Genomic DNA, 22,784 nt, shown 5'->3' with positions numbered 1-22,784 from the left:
GAAATAAAACTCTTAAAATGTAAGTGCTCATTAACAAACCCTATAAAAGTTCAAAACTAAGAGGCGTAGGTTGACATAAGAAAAACGCCTTCCTGAGACCTGAGTGCCTGAATGTGTCCCTAAAACACATCCATGATACATCCTCCGATTAATTTCTAAACGTACTCTATCAAGTAGTTACTTATTTGTTTTGGCACCCACGCTGCATGAGACCAAGTCATCAGTGCCCCTGACCCGACACACTTTCTCTCTCTGTCACTACTTCAGTTGGTTGATGTCAATGGAAAGAAGACCTCTGGAAAAAACTTAATCCCTCTGTTACTTACTGGCCTTAACATCCTATCACTCGGTAACTTAAACACTTGATATTTAAGCATCATAATATAGTTTTTCTACCAACTGAACCGGCCACACTGACAGCCACTTAGTATTTGGAGCAGCACACTGCCTTCATCAGGGGGTCATGGACAGGGACACAGGATTAGAGAGGAGGGAATGCTGGTCTGAGAATTCAGAGTTGAAGGTGAGTAGAAAACTTACCAGACACCAACCACGTGACCTCGGGCATTAGCAGTCAAGTAATAGTTTTGACTTTTAAGGTTAAAGTGGTTTTAAAACATTTTTTGGACCTTTATGGCAGGAACGGGATTGCACACGTCTGCGTCCTCCGTAAGTGTTTGGATAGTGACTTAACACAGTGGGTTCCATGCCTTGTGTGGATGAAATGTCTCCAAAGAGTGATTCCTCTCCCATTTCAGTCATCATGAGACTCTAGAATAATTACTGGTTAAATACCCAAGAACAGTATGATAATATTGGCCATAAATTCAGGAAAGCCAAAAAAAAAAAAAAAAAAAAAATTAAGGGCAGTAAAATAAAAATGAGGAAAAAGAGACAAGGAAGAGAAAAAGGGCAAATGGGGGGCACTAAGTGTAAAGAGGGAATACTGAAAACAATAGCAAGCAAAGTCTTATAAAGTCAGTGAGCCTAAATGACACATTAAGAACCTAATATAAAAAAACCTCTTAATAGTCAAAACATCTATTTTCATTTTTATTTAGATTATTATTTTTTAATTGATTTATTCTTGAAAGAGAGAGAGAAGGAAAGAGCACACAAAAGTGGGAGAGGGGCAGAGAGACAGGGAGAGAGACAGTCCAAGCAGGCTCCACACTGTCAGTGTAGAGCCCTTCACGCGGCTCAATCCCATGAACTGCAACATCACGACCTGAGCCAAAATCAAGAGCCAGATGCTTAACCAGCTGAGCTACCCAGGTGCCCCTCATCTTATTTCTTTTTAAGGGGAAGTGTAAACAACTCTAAATCCAGCAGTGCACACAGTTAAAAGGATTTGATTTGATATACAAACTAGGCAAATGTTCTGCACTCACCGTGTAAACAAAGTTTCCCAACAGCAGATAATCAGAGGTTTTCCCATTTCCAAATACGGTACCTGTATGACAGGAAAAGAGGCTTGTTAGAAATGAAAATGAGGTCCTTTCAGAATCCTTTCAAACATAAATCAATTTACATGTGTTAAACAAAAGAAGGGGAACCAAGTGGCACACAATAGAGCCAGCAACTAGCGAATTAAAAAAAATTGTAAGAAGTCTCACAAAGTCGCTATGAATGTGGGTCACAAAGTGAAAACAATTTTTCCAAAAGCCAACATGAAGGAGGAAAACCAACTTGTTAACCAATTCTTAGGATCCATGAGATGGGGAAAAAAAATCGAACTAAGTATTAAGCAAAGCCTAATGTTATGGACATTGAGACAGGAAAGCATCCCGAACCCTTAATAAAGAACTCTGTTAACAACATAGATGAAGGTTTTAGGGAAGCTTCGTACTTTCTCTTCATAAAGTTGTTGGCATTGGTCCAAAAGAGATTCATAAATGCAGCTCACAGAAGACTGAGGGCACCAATATGATTCCAGGCATATAGCTCTTGGAAGGTCTGGCTGAATTTAGGGGCATATTTTAAAGTATTTCGTTATTCCATAAATGACTGACTAACGTGGCTTTAGATGAAGGGAGTGGTAGCTAACAAAGAAAAATGATTACTGTTAAAAAAATTAAAGAAATAAAAATAAATGAATAATCATATCATTGGCACCACGGAAAAATGTAAAACTCATGGCATAGGCAATACGATATCCTATTTATACAAATAGGCAACAATTTATTCAAAGTCTCACATGCAAGGACGAAATATTTTAACGTATGGGATGAACCAGGCAGAGTGGCACTGGTATGAAAAGAAGGAATAATCAGGTGAGTTTGGGGCTTGGTTCTGTGACTAATTGTATCACGTTGGTGTATAATCAATCTCCAGCCAACTCAGTTTCTTCACTTAAAAGATGGAGTGAAACGAACCACCCTGGAGGAGTTTTGAGATTAAAATGAGGCGTCATATGTAAGGCACCAAGCACAGTGTCAGTACTGGGAGCATGTGGTAGGGGCTCCATGATGTGGCTCTACCCTCTCTAAGGTTTTTGGTTACAAGTAGTCAGGAAGGGTTGCTTAATGGCTTGGCAATAGAGAGGACTCCTCTCTGTGGGGGTATTCCATGATTAGGGATATAGGAGCTGACGTGCTATGTCTTATGAGTACATTGTGGACAAACTTGTAAGTGTCTGCAATTAACCTGCAAATTTCCATACAACCAAATTAACATACTCATAAATCTATAAAATAACTGAAAGTGTCTTATGATCACTTCCTGTTTTCCACGCATTTACACAGGTCCCTTAACCAAAATATATAAGTTATCAAAAATGATCACATTTGGGTCCAAGTAATAAGCCTTCTGGTCACGACTGGTTCATCATGAAGAAGCCGAAGATTCATTTGAAGATCACATTGAGAAAAAAAATTAAGAGCCTATTGTGGGGTTTGTTGGATTCAGCATTTGGATCATTCAGGCAAATCATTTGTTCTCATGCTTTCTCATCTCTAGACTCCTTTGCACTTAAAAATTATTGAGGATCCCCCAAAGCTTTTGTTCGTGTGGTTTATATCTATCGATGTTTACTAAGTTAGAAATTCAGGCAGAATATTTAAAAATACGTATTGATTTATCTAAAAATAATAGTAATAAACACAATACATACAATATAAACAGATTTTTATAAACAATATTCCCAGAAACAGAGCAGGTTAGTGAGAAAATTGGGCACTGTTTCATAATCTAATCTAATGTCTTGCTTAATGGAAGGCAGCTGGATTCTCATATTGTTCTGGTTGAAATATATGAGGGAAATTCAACTTCACGGAGAGATGGAGTCATAGAGGAGTGTTTTAAGAATCTTCTCTAACGATATTCTTTGATACTACATCAAAACTCAACAAGTAGTTTCGTGAAGGTTACACGTGGAACCTGAAACTGTATCAGTGAGCTTTCAGTGCTCTAATTACAGTAAGATCGGTGGTTCCACTTGACATTTTGAGTGGATCTTCAACCCAGGCAGGATTCTGCAGCCTCTTGAAAGTAGCTGGTTCAGGTCAGAACTCGCATGGCGCATAGGGCACTCTGCCCGGTTCAAGTCTCACTGGTGCGCAGCACAACGGCTTTCTGCTCCCTTCCCGTTTCGTCACACAGAATATTAATAAGACGTGCACCAGGTTTCAGGATTTAACAAAGGTATCGGTTTTACAGCTTCTTCAAGGGCATTCTTAAGTGAAACTGGCTTCTGTTGTTGTTTTTTAATGTGGGTGCCTGGCAGGGAAGAATACCACTGCCCAGTGGTCCGGTGGTACCACTATGTGTGCTAAGGTATCCCGCCTTGCTTTTGTATCAACCGTGAAAAAAGAAAAATCACGTCTGGATAATACGATAAACATTTTGAAATTTTGACCTCGGGTAGCCCAAAAAGGTCAGGGGTATTTATAGGTGTCTATAGGCCATACTGTGAGAAGTAAAGAAATGAATATTTTGCTGTACTTTCTATAGCCTTACATTTCTTGTGTACCTCATCCTTTCAAGAGCTACAAAACAAAAACAAAACCCCAAATCTAAAACCTCTCCTTATTTAAAAATTAAAAATAAGGCAAAAAAACCCACAACAAACCCCTCAACATTAGAATGTTACAAGGTAATTTATGCCAGATGCCATTCATGTCGTAAGAAGAGAAAGCACGCGTGCCCTTGACTGGGCTAGGTCTACAGGTGGCACCCTTTTTATCAACTGCCTCTGCTGACAGTAGCTGGCTTGGGCAGTTTCTGGGAAACTGTGAACATGCAAAGGGAGTCCTAGGATCTGTTCGCCAGGAGGTGGAGTTACCTGGGAATTCCTTTCAAACTCTGTCACTGTTCAGGTGTTTTTAGATGCTACTCGACTTGAGATACTTTGGATATCGAATTTCTTTTTTCTAATTTACAATGCTGAAATATCAAGAGATGGCCATGTGTAGTCTTTCATACCTATATTAATTTTGCAATCTGAAAATAAGGTTTACGTAGGGAAGTTGTCTAAGGTCCCACATCGTACCCTACATCTCAATGTCCCACGGCTCCAAAGAGTGGAAGCAATCTAAATGTCCGTCAGCGGAAGAATGGATACGCAAAACATGGGAAATCCATACAACAGAGCATCATTCAGCTGTAAGAGGTGAAGTACTGATTCATGCTGCAACTTGAACCAAGGCCACATATTACGCGATTCCATTCTTCCGAAACGTCCAGAACAGGCAAACCCACAGACAGCAGTGAGTGGCTCCCAGGGGCTGGGGGGGAGAAGCGATAGGGAGTAACTGCTAACGGGTATGGGGCTTCTTTAGGGGGTGATGGGGATGTTCTGGTATTAGACAGTGGTGAATTTGGGCAATTCTGTGAATATACTAAAAAACGCTGAATTGTACAATTTAAAAGGTGAATTTTATGGCATGTGAATTATTATCTCAAGAAAAAAAAAATCCATTCTGGTTCTCCTGGCCCATCTGGGTCAAGAGGCTATACTCTAATTGGATTTTCTTACCACTCATTTCCATGGCTTAGAAAATGAGAACTATTTAGTGTACTGGCAGGGAAATTAACAAAGAAATGAGATGAAAAATCTCTGATTCAGACATGAAGCCCTCACCCTCCCTGTAACATTCACCCCATATGTGCCACGTGCTCCCATGAAGGGACAGTTCACTAACTAGGTATTGTTTTAAACACTGCAAGTACAACACTGAACCACACGGGAATCCCTTCTGGAACTCTGATTCTTTTTTTAATTTTTAAAAATTTATTTATCTTTGAGAGGCAGAGAGAGAGAGACAGAGAGAGAGAGAAAGTAGGGGAAGGGCAGACAGAGAGGAGGACACAGAATCTGAAGCAGGCTCCAGGCTCTGAGCAAGCGGTCAGCACAGAGCCCGATGCGGGACTCGAACCCACGAACCATGAGATCACGACCTGAGCCAAAGTGGGACACTTGACTGACTGAGGCACCCAGGCGCTCCTGGAACTCTGATTCTAACTAAGGAGAAAGACAATAAAAAGTGAGCAAATATGTCACACCCTGGTAGTCAAAGACCTCACGAAGAGGACAGAGGATAATGAGGAGGAGCAGAAGCAGAGAAGGCAGTGTTGGTGGCTCTCTGGCAGCCCAGGCCTGAGGCATGGAGGGAGAGAACCCGCTGGAATATCTGGAGGACGAAGTCAGCAGTGCATCCAAGCGGCAGGCTGGGGCCCCGCGGCCAGGAAAGCAGGGAAGACACAGGTGGAGGAGTTATCCCCCGTGAGGGCTGTGCATTTCGTTCTAAACTCGACAGAAGTCTGTGGGTTTGTGAAGAGCGAGGCACCTGGTCCATGTCCCTTTTACCAGGACCACCTTGCCTGTGGAGAACAGGGCGTAGGAGGGCAAGAAGGGGCCGGATGCTGGCTCTTCTATTGCCAATCGTTAACTCACAGCTGGCGGGGGAAGGCCTGCACTTCTAAAGGACGGACAGACCTGGGGTGGGGTAGGTGTCGTGTTTTCAATGCCTGTAGTTTGGGGGCAGAGGCCCCCAGCGGCCGGCTGCGTTCCTCGGGATCTCCAGCAAGGTCTGCTCCGGGGGACACGGCAGTACCCGCTCGGGAGTCACAGGGATCGCTTTCTAAAGTGGCTACTTTATCATTTTTATGTGCAGAGGCGATTCACCATCATCCTCTCTCTCAGGACTGATGGAATAAAGTCACTCCCTCAAAACAAGCAGAGGAAAAGCTTACACTCCAAGATGACCATAAAAACATATTAAAAATCTCATTCAAGATGTCGGCTCACGTCGACTTGAAAACACGAGTGTGTCTTATCAGGTTCAGTATAAAGGGCTTGGTACAAGCCTCGCAGGTATAATAAATGGACTACATAAAATATTAGCACTACTGTCTTCAAGCTCTACATCAATGGAGGAAAAAAAGAGCCCTAAAATTTAACTCTCTGCAAGTTTGGAAAACATGAGAAGTGGAGAAGAAAGGCTTTGCATATATTAAATCACTTTGCTCCCAAAGGAATAATAAAAATCTTTAAAGTGTGTACAGTTTTTGGATGCATGTATTTTAAGTTAAGGAAAACAGCATAAAATCAAACACTGCTATAATTTTTAACATATATTGACATTGAGTTATTTTTCTAAAAACGTAAAAAGTCATCTCTTAGCATTCATATCCTTTCTACTTACCATACTGAAGGGCTTTTAGTGGAAACCAAAACAGAATAACTGAGTGGAAGAGGCCATTTAAACAATGAACCCAGAAAACCTGAGGGAAAACAAAAATCCATGAGAACCATTTGCGATAAACTAGCTCTGTGAACTCTGACCTTTCTTTTTATCTGTGAGCTAGATTCACAAAACGTGTTTCTGTCGGGCCACCACTGTGCATTAATAGAACTGACAGACACTTTCTGCCTCTTAGACCTTCATGGGTCATTTATTTATTTTTATGTTTCTCAAAATGTTTTTTCAGCTTCACTGAAATTTTTTCTGCTTTCTGAAAGCCAAGTATTAAAAGTTTAAATTTCTTCCTGCAAAGGAAAATAATATTTAAAAGACATGTAGATCCTGAAATTCTTTAGGTGCGACTGTTTTCATAATTCCAGAAGAACAGACTTTTGAAAAGACTGTAATTTGGTGAAATCCCTACTTTCTCTTTCCCATGCGCAGTACAAGTGTACATGCTTCAATGGTAAGGATGTAATGCATCCTTTCCCTCCCCCCACCTCTCTCTCTACACACACTACATGCTAGAAATAACAGGTACACCACTTGTGTAATTCTTTACCGCACTACCACTGTTACTGAATTTATAAAAGGCTTCCACAACTTTTAACACCTGTCAACATCAAAGTTCCTACAAGTGTAGCGTCGTTTTAGTTAGTACTTTTCTATATCGATTGTACTTTAAGAACAAGGGAGCATGTATGGCTGGTACTTTCTCCGTGGCGGGGATGTGCAAGATTAAGTTATAGAAAAACCGTTTATAATTCTTATGGTCCTTTGAAGTGCGGCAGTTTTGTCATTTAAAAGTGCTTCTTGCAAGCAAAACTTATGCTAAATAAAACTGGCATGTATTAATAGTTTTAAGCTGTTCAAACAACAGAAATTAAGTTGCCTGCCTCCCAAAATTTTCCACTGTGATCTCAATCTCCTTTGTTAGCTCACCCAGCCACAGCGGATTGTATGATCCAATTTACGCTCCAATACATTACACATTTGAACTTGTGTTACTCATTAACCTTTGTCTCTTCTCCTCACTATGTCATTACCACAAGTTTTTATTTGACAGAAAGCACAGGTGGGTGCAAGAAAAATTAGTTCTACTTTTCCATTTTCCTGACCGATACTTATTGTCACATGCTAATCCTTTAACCCCTGTCACGACCTCAGAACCTCCGACCCTTTTTACCATAACAAACGTAATCATCATCATTCAGGGCAACAATGCTTCTACACTGGGGACCCACAGCAACTGCTGTGTATACAACTATGCATTTTGTAGCCATTTGTCCCTGAATTTTAAAACACTTAGATGGGATTTAATCAAAGAATTTTCACTGAAATCATGAGACAATCCATAAATACTATTAAAAATGGTTGGCAACTTGTATATAAATATTCAAAGGATAGAGAAGTTGTATAATCTGTTTGTCTTGATCTGATGACTTTTGAAATGCATGGGCTCTGCAGACAATGAAATACTTTGTAAACAACAAAAGAACAACAAAGGATACAAGGAAGGATGCTTCCACACTGAAACTATAAACTACCTTTTCCTTGGCCACAAGACTGTCTAAAGTTGCCATGTGCAGAGGGCACGAAAAGATGTGACTTTCCAGGAATGGCTTCGGATACTCATGGCAGGATCAATTTATGTTTTTAAACAAAAGTACCATGGCCAAGTCTGTGGCTGGGAAGTTAACTTTTGAGAGAGTATCGTGGAGCCTGAGCTACGGTAGACTGGACACCTGTGACTGAGCTTGATACAACTGTCCAGGTTAGTGAGAATTACTGTTAGCATGCCAGTAGCCCTGGAACTTTCCCAGCTCTCAGATCACTTTTCCAGGAAAACAACAGTTCACAGTCCATTGTATCTGCTCTGTGTCTTACCGTCATTTGAAAATACCCACCACAGGTAACGAAAAGAATTTACAGCAAAGTGGTGCCATTTAATAAAAACTGGACATCATAAACAAATTTTTAAAAGTCCAAAAATCGGGGCGCCTGGGTGGCTCAGTTGGTTAAGCGTCTGACTTTGGCTCAGGTCATGATCTTGTATTTAGTGAGTTTGAGCCCTGCCTTGGGCTCTGTGTTGACAGCTCAGAGCCTGGAGCCTGTTTTGGATTCTGTGTCTCCCCCAACCCCCTCTCTCTCTGCCCCTCCCCCACTTGTACTCTGTCTCTCTCTCTCTCTCAAAAATAAATAAACGTTAAAAAAAATTTAAAAATCCAAAAATAAGACATTCAAAAATTAAAGCATGCATATTGCACATTATAAGCACTAAACATTTTCAGAGACTATTAGAAATACTTTTCAGAACCAGTGGCCCAGGACACTTCAGCTTTTGTTGTTGTTGTTAATTGACCAAGTTCATTTATTAAAAACAATGCCAACAAGTCGTATCTGCACACCTGGATATGCATGCACAGCGCATTCATGAAGACCTTGTCTCAGAAGATGAATGACACCCTGGCTATCAAGTTAGCGTTTCCAGTGTGAGCTTAGCGGAAGTGAAATACCTTTTACTTTATTCTCTTGGTATACTGAGAAAAAATGTCCTTTGAGGGTTTTACAAATTAATAAACATTAAAAATATCCTACGGTAACTGTCCTAAATTCAAAGCATTGAATTTAGGTCACATCTGATTATTAGTAATATGCCAATAACCACGTACTGTACTAGATGGGAAAAGTTCTGTGAAGGTGTATTATATTCGTGGCTTTTATCATATTTTCAAAATAGCATCTACCTTGACGGTTACAAAATTAAACATTTTTCTTTCACTTACACTGAACAGAAACCTGAATTATTAACAAACACTGGTGGAAAGACTTTAAAATATAAACCTGAGGGAAAGTAAACTATGCAAAAATAAATGAGATATTTTTGTTGTTGGGATGAATAAACACCATGACCCCAAAGGATGACAAATAGTCCATGGTGTGTTATGTAGGGTACAAACTCAGAATGTGATTTTAGATAAACGTTAGATATTTTATCTTGTATTTAAAATTTCATGGGTTGGAAATACTGAGTATTATGACTGAGTTATTGGCCAGAGATTGTAATGCCCAATACAATCTAATATTCTTATGAGGTTGAAGTTATTTCACAAAACAGAGAATTGATAAAGAATGATACATCATCCACCCCGCCACCACTTTACACATGTAAAGACAGACCTTATCGGTCCTGGATGACTGACCCCTGGGAGGAGTGAGCCTTTCCCCGCAACGCTGCAAAGACAGAAAGCCGGAGGGCCAAAAGGACACTCTTGTCTGTCTTTCAGACCCAATTTACTGCTGCCTGGCAAACCCCAGTGAACTGTGGTTACAAGTTAATTTTATAAGAAAACAAACATATAAAAACCCTTCTCAGTCCATATCAGAACCTGAGGCAAATATGACTTGCCGTGGTCGGAACCCTGGAGTTGTTTCCTTAGCTTTGGAAGACCAGATGCCCCATGTAATTAAAACAGGAGAGCAAGTCCCCCTGCCCGCCCCAAACATGCGCCGGGACATCCTGTCCTACCTTGGTGTTGAAGTCCAGTGCGTTCTGAGACGTTTTGTATAATTCAGGATACTTTAACATATTCTCTTTTCTGCATGATCTCTCAAATATTCCGAGCGTTAAGGGAGGCATTGCTGTAAACATCTAAAGGGCACAAAGTGGTTATTACTCCAAGCAATCTAACGCAGGGTGAACCTTTATCTCAAAGTATTTAATGAAACAAAAATAATCAAATGTCCTCAACTTACCACATTGTAAAGACCTATACACCATCTCTCAAACAGGATCTGTCCAGAGAAGCCATTAACAAAGGCAAACCAGATCTAGGAAGAAAACAACCCCAAATCCCTCAAATTAGAACACAGAAAATATAAATGCATTGCTTAGAACCTGAAAACTCAACCACTGTATAATGGCCATATTAACATATTATTTTCACAACTTCCTTAAAAATGGCATTTATTTTTTAATTTGAAGAGATGCTTTCAGAAGATATTTGTTATTTAAGTCAGAATTGGCTTTAGGTGTTGGGTCAAAAAAGAATCCTATTAATAGCCAATCATACATTAAAAACATTAAATATAACTTTATTTTCTAAAAGGTACTTTAGGGAATATATTTTAAGCCACTAAATTTTTAGAGGTTTAATTCCTTTTTGAAAGATTTAACTTTTGGTAATTAAATATTATTGTTTTTATTATAAAAGAACATTTGTTTATTTAGCAAATGAAATGATTTCCTATGACAATACCATAGCGATTTTCTTCTGTGTTGGCTGTATTCATATAGGTTATCTATATACATTCACAAGTTTACCTTACTGGAAAAGTGTTAGTGTCATATCCTGTTCCTTTCCCTCTTAACAGTACAAAATACACATTTTCTCAAGTTGTTACATATCCTTTAAAATGACATTAATAGATGGACATCTTCTATAGCGTGACTCTAACTATTTTGGGATATTTTGTTTGCTTTCAGCTTTGGTATGGTATAGAATTCTGAACTAAAATTCTTGTACAGAAATCCCACATATCTCTATTTTCTAAGGATGGATTTTTTTTTTTTAGAAATAAAAGCTTTATGAAGGTATAACTGATATACAAAAAAATGCACACAGTTAATGTATACAATTTGTTAAGTTTGGACATATGTATATATTCGTGAAACTGCCACTGTAATGGAGGCAACCTACATATCCATCACTTCCAAAAATTTCCTTGTGTCCCTTTATTTTTTTTAAGGATGAATTCTCAGAAGTAGACCTAACAGGATAAAAGTTGATAAACCTTTTAGCATTTCTTGATAATTACAGCCATCAGAATGTGAAATCTGAATTTATATATTAAAAATATCTGGTAATGTGAATTTATGCTTTGAGTATAAATAAATCTTCAAGTATAAAGCATCGTGTTCTTATAAATTTTGCAATTCTCTTAAAAATGGAAGACTTAACTTTGGATACAAAATTAAAAGGCAATATAACAAAAAACTTTAACATGTTTAAGACAAACAGAAAATGAAGTGAATATAAGTAAGTCAATCATACATATATTACTTTTAAGAAAGCAGACTGAAAATGTAACTAAATCTCAAGTTGATCCGGAAGAAAGAGAAGCCTAGCCGGCAATGAGATTACATAACCATACACCCAAAACCAAAGCACAACAACAACAACAACAACAACAACAACAAAACCTGTTCCAGAAAAGCAGTCCTGACATGCCAGTCAAGTGAATTTTTGAATCAGACTTGCGGGGACTTTGCCACACTTCACGTTTCATTTAACCTCATTATGGAAGCATGAATTGCTACAAATTCACCATTTATCAATATGTACCCAGGCTGGCCTCCCTATGAACAGCTTCTGTACCCACATTGATCTTCTTCCTTTTTATGGAGGAAAGGATTGATTGAGCATTTATAAAAACGAATGTCTGCTTCATGAGATGGAAAAGAAAACAAAGGAGAAGTAGCACATGAAAAATAAGTCCAAGTTGTGTTAGGGCTGTAACACACATTAACAACAACAATAGCAACAGCACAGGGACCGGAGTCACATCTGAAATTCTTGCTTTCTTTGCTACATCTATTTACAGAAAAAAATTGAACGTCTGCCCTAGACTAGTAGTCAGGTCATTCATGTGTGCGTGCTTTAAGAGAACTTAGAATCTTTAAATGAAGGTACATTTATTCCTTAGGGTGGTGCTGCTGACTTTACACTCTTTTTTCTCTCTTTTTTTTTTAAAGTGTAAGTAGACACAAGATGACAAGATGAACTTTAATGCTCTCTTGCGTTTTCACATTTGGCCTTTTTCAGATATGGATTATGTAAATACATATTTGTGATACTCTGGGTGGCGGTAATGTTCTCCCTGACGGGGTCTGTGATTTATTGTAGTAATACACTCTAAGAAGCTCCTTCTGATGCCTTAGAGTATGATAGCAATATATGGAATTATTAAACACCAAGTTTCAAATTATGGCCTCACTAGACTATGAAGATGTGGTCCAGTCTTTGTTGGTCGGAAAAAAAGATGCACACCAAATTTATCCAGTGCACATGACCTGGATCAAAAGGGTCCAGTAATACATGTATCTGCAGTCATCGATGCTGTGTACAATAAGAAAATTATGTTACGTTTGCGTGTGAGTAAACATTTGTAAATGTGAATGGTCTCCTACCGTCTTTGTATATAATATTCTGTGCTGATTCAAATGCCACTATGAGCCTGAAATTTAAGAACCTCCCTCAAATCAATAAATATTTACAGAAAGCTTAACATTCAAAATAATTTGCACATAAACGAGCAAGTCTGCATTCAAAGTTCATTTAAAGAGGCCTCACCGCGTTATGAAAGAAAAGCAGCAAGTTTTAAGTGGAAAGCTATAGACACATTTTTACCTTTTCATTTCTCCTATTGAAAGGAATGCGAACATGTTTTTAGAAATTACCTTCCTGCATTTGAAAAAAATTCTTATTCCAGTTTCTTTTTTGAGAAAGGAGACATGACTAGAATATGAACAGAATCCTTTACTATGGTATGCTGCACTTTCATACAAATATTTTGCCATTCGAGTGTACATACACTTTAAAAAGGCCTTTAATAAAGAAGTCTACTGAAAGGATTTCAAGCTAGTGTGATTTGTAGTGAAAAGATATATTAGAAAACTATCCCATACTAAATAAAACAACACCTAAATGACTACAAACACATAAAAGCCCCTTCTTTGACTCAACCAAAACCATGGATGCAGAAAGAAAATACCAGTCTTTCTGCGGAGGTTTGGAGATTATTTAAATTCACAAGAAATCCACGTCCCAGCACAACTCGTGCTGGGAAAGTATCACCTCATTGACTTTAATCAAAGCTTCTGGAAATTAGAAACACTACATTGTTTTGGGATCTTACCAGAAAACCTGGATGCGACCAATCATTTGAAAGAAAAGGTCCTATTTTGTTAGGAAGGAGTCAGATATTTCAGAGAAAAAAAAATCCCTTTAGAAAGAGCAATTTCAATGAACACCTAGGGCTGCCGCTGGGTGGCCACCACAAGTGAGTGTTTTATATTGCCACCTGCCGAATCTGTATTTATTTGTCTGGCCGTAATTTATGGCAATGGAGTCACTAGATAGTGACATTCCTGGCAATACAGCAATGGGAAAAGCAGGTTTTGCAGATAATCTATAAAACCCATGGTGTTCCTTTATTAGCAAAGAAACTTCAGACCTGGTATTATTTTCTAAGTTCCACGTCCCAACAGAGGCGTGGCAATTAAAGCTTCACAGACATTTTCCTCATGGAGCATTTCTGCATATTAAACAGCAGCTTACAAATAGTCAATGAGTCCTCTGCTCCCACGCCTGATCAGCACAAAAAACTGAAAGGAGAGATTCGAGACTGGCAGTTATCCTCGCTAGAGACACCCAGTGATGTGTTTTCTGTCTATTCATTCACAGTAGTGACATGAGCCATTAACATCTGCAGAACTTGTTTTAGCTGGCAAAAGTTGGGTATCTGGGAATTGATTTAAAAGGTCAATTCCTTTCCAAGACAGCTGAATTATATTCAAAATATATTTCCATAAAGTGCTAAAAGAAAAATACCTTAAAAATGAGATTTCCAGTAGAGTTTAGGACTTACTTCCTTTTCAATGTGTAAAGTATTTGATCAGTGCTAAATATCTCATGAAGAGGCTTTAAATTCAAAGCCAAGTGAAATTTAGGGCTAATCAACCACAAATCGCGTAACTCTGGAGCGGAAACGGAGCTTGCAGTGTTCGTGTCTCAGTTGAATATATTTTATTTCCCCCATTAGTACGTAACTTTTGTCCACTTCGTTGTTGATTGTCAATGTAGATTTTAAGAAAAGCAACGAGCTGACTACTCACTTCATTGCACAAAACTAAAGTTTTGTAGTAGATTTATTGCTCCTAGTGTTTTTAAACTCCTGGTGTCTTCAAAAGTATTTGTTACCACTTATGTAATCTGATATTCTTTTGAATATCAATGTTTTGGGATGAGAAGAAAATTAAGAAAAACTAGAAGTATAGAGGGGATTGGGAATCAAAAATTATTATTTTAGAAAAGAACCACAAATCTACACATACAACAGAGAACATATCTATATTTGGATCTCATAAGCTATTTTAGAAGTGCATTTTTCTTTAAAACACAGACTATTCCAGACCCAATTCAGCAGTGATGAACAATAAACTCGTAGATTATGCTGTTTAGGTCTCCAAGCATTTGCTTATTTTACCTAATGGGTTGTAACCTAATTGCAGAATTTTAGTGACCAGTAAATGAAAGTGCCTGCACACTTTAAACTAAGTTTCAATTTTCCTAGCCTGAATCTTAAGAACTATGTTCTATCAACATTTTAATAAGGAGATCAGCATTCTGACAGAGGCATAAAGAGCAGCTGAACCAAACATACAGCAGTTCCCAACCAATGTGCCAATAGGGTAAATGTGAAATCCACCGATGTTTTGTTTGTTTACAGTGTGACTTCTCTGGCGTAAAGTATGAGCTATTATTTCCATTTCCATACAGCGAATGGTTAGCTTGTGTCTCTCCTGACAGAAGTGTAGAAACAGCAGATTAGAGGGCAAGGTGGCATAAACAAACGTGTGAGAGAGCCCTGGGCAGATTTATGAGGGTGTGGGAGGCCCTCTGACAGGAGTGGAAGACGGAGGGTTTTCCTAACAAAAGCTACGGGGATCTTTTTAAAAAAATTTTTTTTTTCAACGTTTATTTATTTTTGGGACAGAGAGAGACAGAGCATGAACGGGGGAGGGGCAGAGAGAGAGGAAGACACAGAATCGGAAACAGGCTCCAGGCTCTGAGCCATCAGCCCAGAGCCTGACGCGGGGCTCGAACTCCCGGGCCGCGAGATCGTGACCTGGCTGAAGTCGGACGCTCAACCGACTGTGCCACCCAGGCGCCCCCAAAAGCTACGGGGATCTTATCGTCACACTCTGTAGAGCAGGGGGAGCAAGAAACTGGTATCACCTAGAACTTAAATATTACAAACACAGCTTCTAATGATATCTAGATGTTGGAAAAAAAAAAAAAGTAAATAACTTATCTATTATGTCCTGGTTAGCCAACGTAGTTCAATTTGTCCACTTAGCCACAGGCCACACGTGGCTGTTGAACACTTGAAATGTGATCAGTCCAAATGGGGATGTGCTGTGATGTAAAATACGCACCAGATTTTAAACACTTGGAATGAAGAATGTAAAATACTGCATTGAGTTTTTAAAGTGGTGACATGCTGAAATGGTAATTTTGAATATACTAAGTTAAATAAAATATGATTTCATTAAAATTTTTTTTAATGTTTATATATTTTTGAGAGAGAGAGAGAGAGAGAGAGAGAGAGCGAGCGCATGAGCAGGGGAGGGGCTGAGAGAGAGGGAGACACAGAATCTGAAGCAGGCTCCAGGCTCTGAGCTGTCAGCACAGAGCCCGAGGCGGGGCTTAAACCCACAGACCTTGAGATCATGACCTGAGCCGAAGCTGGAAGCTTAACCGACTGAGCCACCCAGGCGCCCCTAAAATATCATTTTAAAATTAACCTGGGGAGAGAGGCAAACCATAAGAGACTCTTAAATACAGAGAACAAATTGAGGGTTGATGGTGGGGGGGAGAGGGGAAAATGGGTGATGGACATTGAGGAGGGCACTTGTTTGGATGAGCACTGGGTGTTTATGGAAGCGATGAACCACGGGAATCTACTCCAAAAACCAAGAGCACACTTTACACACTGCACGCTAGCCAATTTGACAATAAATTATATTAAAAAAAAAAGAAAATGAACTTGGGCTTTAACTTTTACTTGTTGCTACTGTGCTTCCTAAAAAATTTAAAATTACAAATATGGCTTACATTGTATTCTACTGTCAAGCTTCTGGAGGACAGAAGCTCGATTTACTTCGTAGTTGCTGAACGTGCCTGGCACCTAGTAGGTGCTGCAAAAATGTTTATAAAACAGAATGAATTCTTTTAGAAGTGATATTCCTGACCCGGGGTTAAGTTTTAATTTTAATAATAATGTTATATTTGATACCAGGAAAGGGATATAGCGATTTGTTGCTATCCAGACACAGGAACTGAACGTTCTAATAATTTTTAGACAATTTCCTCACTATCTGAACTGTCAATAACTACCAGCTCAGAAGACAAAACAGGTCTGGGTAGCAAAGGATACCTATATATATATATATATATATATATATATGTATATATATATATGTATATATATATATATATATATATATATAAGTTTGGATAAGTTTGGAGCATAATGAGAACGACTAGATGACCAATACTAAAAATTATGTGTGTATCCTTCTGATTCTACCCCTTAGTAGAACTGCTGCCCTCAATTTTATGTCTGTCATTCCCTTACTTTCTTTTAAGGTAGTTTTTCCATGTGTGTATCCTTCAACAGTGTCCTGCTTTCTCTAGTGTGGTTTTGAGCTGTATAAAACAAATGCTATGTAGTTGGTAGTCTTTTAACAACTGAAAACAGTTTTCCTTCATTAACAATTCTAATTCAGCATTACCTTGCCGAAGCAACGTAACAATTTTAGCCAGGAATTTAAACACTGATTATTCTCTGCGGCCAACATGTTTGTAAGTTATAAAAAGTGGGCAGATGAAGGATTCACGAAAACAATGAGAAAACTTCTTTAACCACATATGCACGTGACAAGGGCTGCACACTTAACCTGCTATTACCTCAATAATATAGAGGACTATGTTCTTGTAGAAGCAGTACAGGATGCACTTGGAGACTCTGTTATAGTTCCAGGCACCGTGAACCATCAACAAATTCTTCAAATACTTGAACTAAAATAAAAGTGGAAAAGAATTAGTGTTTTTTTCCTCCTACTGTCCAGCTGACGGGGACAAACGGCGCATTTTGCAGCAACGCTGCTTTACCTGAGCTATGGAGTAATCCGAGGAGTTCGCGGCCTGAAGGCCCTCGTTGCCACTGATCCCAACCCCGACATGGGCCGTCTGTATCATGCTGACGTCATTCGCTCCATCCCCAATTGCAAGCGTTATGACTTTGACTTGTTTCTTAACCATCTCGACAACTTCAGATTTTTGAAGAGGAGAAACCCTTCAATTAGAACAAAGTGCCAATTAGCTCTGCTTTCTGAGAAAAGGAGTTTTGAAGTGTTACGGTCTTGAAGGATAAAAGCAGCGGAAGATCCAAAGGGATAGTTCTATGAAGTACCATTGTGTGAAAGTCTTTGGTCTGCAGATGCTCAGTTCTGTTACCCTGGTTGCCACTCTAAGGGAAAAAGAGAGTCTAAGAAGCAGGCCTGTAGGTGAAAGGTAGGAGCTGCAGGGCCCCGTTAAACACTACTTCACCGGAATGGGTGCATTAATTTGTTAACAAAATCACATTTGAATTTAGAAATTCCACCGCTTCCTAATAAGCAACATCAGAATTTCAAATTCTTCACATTTGAATGAGAAAGGTCAGGACAGCTGCTGGATGGTAGTCTAAATGTTACACTAACTAAATCCTATACTGTACCTTGGAAATAAAAGTTTTGAGCCTCTGTAAGCAGATGTTAGATAATGTACTATGCACAACTTCAAACTCCAAGGAGCAGTAGGGAACTGGCTAACCTCTTGATCTGTTCTCATACACCATGATGAGTCAATCAACCACAATAAACACCAAATGCCTGATTACATAGTTCATATGCCTCAATTTTCTTCCAAAGATACTAGCGGCCAAGAAGAATCAAGCAACCTTTTCTTCCTTCCTTCCTCTCTCTCTTTCCCTTCCTTTCCTTTCCCTTCCCCTCCTCTTTCCTTCTCTTTCTTTCTTTCTTTCTTTCTTTCTTTCTTTCTTTCTTTCTTTCTTTCTTTCTTTCTTTCTTTTCTTTCTTTCTTTCTTTCTTTCTCTCTCTCTCTCTCTCTCTCTCTCTCTCTCATTTATTTAGAGGAGAGAGACAGCATGCAGGGGAGGGGCAGAGAGAGAAGGAGAGAGCGAATCCCAAGCAGGCTCCGCACTGTCAGCATGGAGCCTGATGCAGGGCTTGAACTCACAAACTGTGAAATCATGACCTCAGCTGAAATCAAGAGTAAAACGCTGACCGAACTACCCAGGCACCACAAGCAACCGTTTATACAGACAGGGGTCGGGAACAGAATACACCAGCATCTATACTAAAATCATATTTGGTGTTAACTTTGGATCAATTTATCACAGATTTTTAAAAGCCATTTAAGGGGGTGCCTGGCTGACTCAGCTGATGGAGTGTGAGACTCTTGATCTCACGGTTGTGAGTTCGAGTCCCACGTTGGGTGGAGAGATTACTTAAAAATAAAAGAGCCACTTAAGAAATAAACCCCATGGCAATGACAGAAGGGTTCAAAGACAGAATGCCTCAGTGTAATTCCTATATCATCCACAATTATTGGCAATTAAAAACAAAGAGGAAAACTAAACAGTGAACTGAGTCCAAAAAGCATGAAGACAGTAATTAAGTATGAAGAAACAACTACCACACACAATGTTAGTGATCAGAGTTAAATTCTTTATCAAGGTGAAGTGGAGTAGGTATCTGATACCTATCTGCTGGAACATCTGGAAAACCATTTATTATTCTATTTAAAAATGAAGACCCTACTCTGAAAGATGCTACCTTATAATTTTCCTGATTATTATAAATTTCCTTAGGAACAATTCCCAGCAGTGGATACTCTGCACAAGATATGTACCTTCAGGTGGCCCTACTGCCTTTCTGAAAAGCTTTCCATCAGAGCAGCCCCAGATTTTATTTAAAGTTTGAGAATCATTATATTAGGCTGTGAGTTACTTGCAGAGTGAACCAGCCTCCTCATCTTTGATCCAAAATAGGTACTCAATAAACGGCTGCTACATGAAAGAATTCTTTTTAATTCTTTCTTTGGATTTCCTTTCAGAGTCTGGCAATAGCACAAAATGGCCCAACTGTGAACACTGCAAGGGAATGGGTGAGTACCAGCCATTATGGGCTTTTTCACGGTTAGCCCCCATTTTTCTTTGAGGTAATTTTCCGTTCATTTTCACATTTCATTTAATTTTTCTTAACAGACTAATATAAACTGGTAAGCCCACTGGCTGTAGGCCGATGGTTTAAACATGGACTACAGCTAACATGTAGTAAATGTCAAAAAAGCATGCTCACCAAGAAATGATCTAAATAGCAAATGGGAAATGGACATGAAAAGAGAGAATCATTTGAAAACATTCATCAAATTGCCTTTGTAAGTTAACAGGATCACAATGTAAATAACTGTGAAGTCACGCCATGGGATCGATGGAATTAGAAAATGGTGGTATCTGTTTTCATCGGCTGAATGTGTCAAAAAGAGAAATCTCTGCATGGGGAGGTAAGACCAGAGATTGGAAGTAGCATCCATTTTGTTTTCTTTCTTCATGGCTATCACAACCAACCACTATTTCTTCTGCCTGCCACTATAATTTTCAATGTCCCCAAATTAAAATTGGCTGAGGATTTTCACCAACTTCGTGAGCATGGTTATCTCAGGTGTTAAAAATGGAGTATTAATCCCCTTGGCAAGAACAATGCCTGTGTGTGTGTGTGTGTGTGTGTGTGTTTTAAAAGATGATGATATAGCGAGAGGCGTCCCCAAAGTTACACTGTAACTCTTACTAGCAGCGGCATCTGCTTCCTTTACAAGCTAACAGCAGACAAGGGCTTGGAAGAAGATTCAACAAACGGCAGAAGCCTTCGTATCTGATGTGTCTGACATAGCTGTTGCTAACTGGGGATTCATAAAAAATAAAATATGCATACATAAAATATTTAACTCATGAACCCACAAGCTTGTGATGTAGAGCAAAGAGCCTTACTTTGCAGAGGGGTCTACTGTTTGAAATTCTGCCTGTTTTTGTTGCACAAACCTCACTCATGAGGCACACTCCATGGCCGGTTTCATTCAAGTGGAGACCAGAACGTAATGATGCCTCCACCCCAGCTCACTGTTCTGTTCCCCACTCTAAAGTATACAGCAAATGGTTTAGCAACTCTGAAAGTCTCTCTAGAGTATTATACCAGGCTTTCCTAGCAACAATTTTGACTGATTCCTAGTAAGCACCACGTCATCTCATGAAAGCAAAAGTGCAGATGTGTCCTGAGAAGCATCCTTTCAGGTCTGGCCTAGATGCACTGTGGGCATCTCTTAGGGAGACAAGGTGGTTCAAGAGGATCCACGTTAGTCGAGCTGAAATCAGTTAAAAAGCTCTACTGTTTTTACAGCATCCACTAAAAAAAAATTTTTTTTTAATGTTTATTTTTGAGAGACTGAGAGAGACAGAGCATAAGCAGGGAGGGGCAGAGAGAGACACACACAGAATCTGAAGCAGGCTCCAGGCTCCAAGCTGTCAGCACAGAGCCTGATGTGGGGCTTGAACTCATGGACCACGAGATCATGACCTGGGGTGAAGGTGGACGCTAACTTGACTGAGTCACCCAGGTGCCCCTACAGCATCCATTTTAAAAACTGTTCCTTGGTACAAGGCAGTTACAAGATAGCAAAACAAACTTAGACGACATTAAAAAGGAGTGTAGCATAAAGCTTTTTGATATAATTGCCAGTACTTCATAACTTCAGAGGACGTGGAAATCAGAATTGCTTGAAAGGGGCTTCCTTGATGAGTCAGAATATGACTTGGCTTTGACAAGGAGAGGAGAGCTTATTGTCAGGTAAAAAAAAAAACCCCAGCAAATAGCATATATTAAACTTCTTCACTGTTCGAAATCATCTAGAACATATTCCTTCTACCATTGTCCTATCTTATAAGAAGTCACTAACTGAAGTCATGCATTAGAATTTATTTATTTTCTTGACTTTCATAAACATGCTTCTATATTTGTACAATTTCCAGAATAGTCTAGAACAATGTTACTACATGCTAATTTTCCCAAATGTCTATCAAAAAACTAGAGATCCATGTTTGAGAGTAACTAAAAACTGAATTTTACAAACGCCAATAGTGACACAGTGTATAATTCAGAAACATTATAAAAGCACTTTTTTCTACTCTAGACTTTTTTTAAAACCACGCATGGGTCTGCGTTAGGACTTCAATTATACACAGTTCTCTTCTCCTCCATTGTTGCTCTTTTCTTCTTTGGGAGAAGCCAGAGCCTCTGTGGACAAAGACTAATCAAGTATGTGCTCTAAAGATACAGTTTTCTTCCTGTGGCTCCACAAACAGAAGGTGGTCTTTTGCAATACAAACTAGCAGCACACTGAGTGTAATAGCTTTTCAGATATTATTTTGGCTATAGTTTCTGCACATGCCGTTCAATATTTTTCTTATTCGCTATGTAGTAACTCTCATTGTCCAGTGGACATTAGATCAGTGTACTGACAATTTTTACCACTTAAGCTGCAGGTATATAGAGAGCACATCTTTAATGAGCCTCATTTTGCACTCTTTTAATGGGATTAGCTAAATGAACTGCCTTTTTGAATGGAATACGGATAAAGACAGAATATTTTAGGGGACTTTTTATAGGTAGCCAAAAGGAGTATAATAATTTATCTTACTGTATTATGTTTTTAGGTTACTAACCTAAAAAACATCTTATATATACACTAGAAATAATATTGATAATGTATCTCAAAAACATACTGAAAACTTAAAAGTTACTATAAAGTTGCTATTAGCAGGTGAATCCAGAGAAACGTTTTAAGAACAAGGAGGAAGAGAGTATTTCTTAATTTTCCTGAAGTGTTTTTATAGTGACCCTGTGCTTATAGAGCCCCTGTATTTACTAAGCTTGAGAAGTGCTCCTGGTGACTCTTTAGAGGTCAGGATCATTAGTAGGGGGTTCTGCTGTATTTTCCAACACTTCTGAAGATTTCTCCTTGTGACTATCAGTCTATTTATTCCCCACTGAGTCATATTCTGCTAATAAAAAAAATATAAAAAGAGAAAAAAAAAACCTAAGAGAAAAACTTTTGAGATCTTGACTCTGAACTAAAATTTGTTAGGCTCATTTGTAAACTTTTGAATTGAAGAGGAATTAAAATTTGGCCAAAAAAA

General features: G+C 38.9%; 1 protein-coding gene across 7 annotated transcripts in view; it reads right to left on the bottom strand.

Annotated features, from left to right (window-relative positions):
* Positions 1-22,784, bottom strand: part of ATP8A1 (ATPase phospholipid transporting 8A1) — a 232,601-nt gene that overhangs the window by 38,101 nt on the left and 171,716 nt on the right. For all 7 annotated transcript variants that reach the window (XM_043572754.1, XM_043572751.1, XM_043572755.1 and 4 more), the window contains 6 exons: positions 17,642-17,825; positions 17,438-17,548; positions 10,440-10,514; positions 10,213-10,335; positions 6,645-6,723; positions 1,392-1,453 (listed from right to left, as the gene is read on the bottom strand). In XM_043572754.1, the coding sequence (XP_043428689.1) occupies positions 1,392-1,453; positions 6,645-6,723; positions 10,213-10,335; positions 10,440-10,514; positions 17,438-17,548; positions 17,642-17,825 (634 nt within the window). The remainder of the gene's footprint in view (positions 1-1,391; positions 1,454-6,644; positions 6,724-10,212; positions 10,336-10,439; positions 10,515-17,437; positions 17,549-17,641; positions 17,826-22,784) is intronic.

The sequence above is a fragment of the Prionailurus bengalensis genome, chromosome B1 (assembly GCF_016509475.1).
Source record: "Prionailurus bengalensis isolate Pbe53 chromosome B1, Fcat_Pben_1.1_paternal_pri, whole genome shotgun sequence".
In the NCBI taxonomy this organism is placed as follows: Eukaryota; Metazoa; Chordata; class Mammalia; order Carnivora; family Felidae; genus Prionailurus; species Prionailurus bengalensis.
The sequence above is the reverse complement of the archived record's forward strand: the minus strand, read 5'-3'. Positions and strand labels throughout refer to the sequence as shown.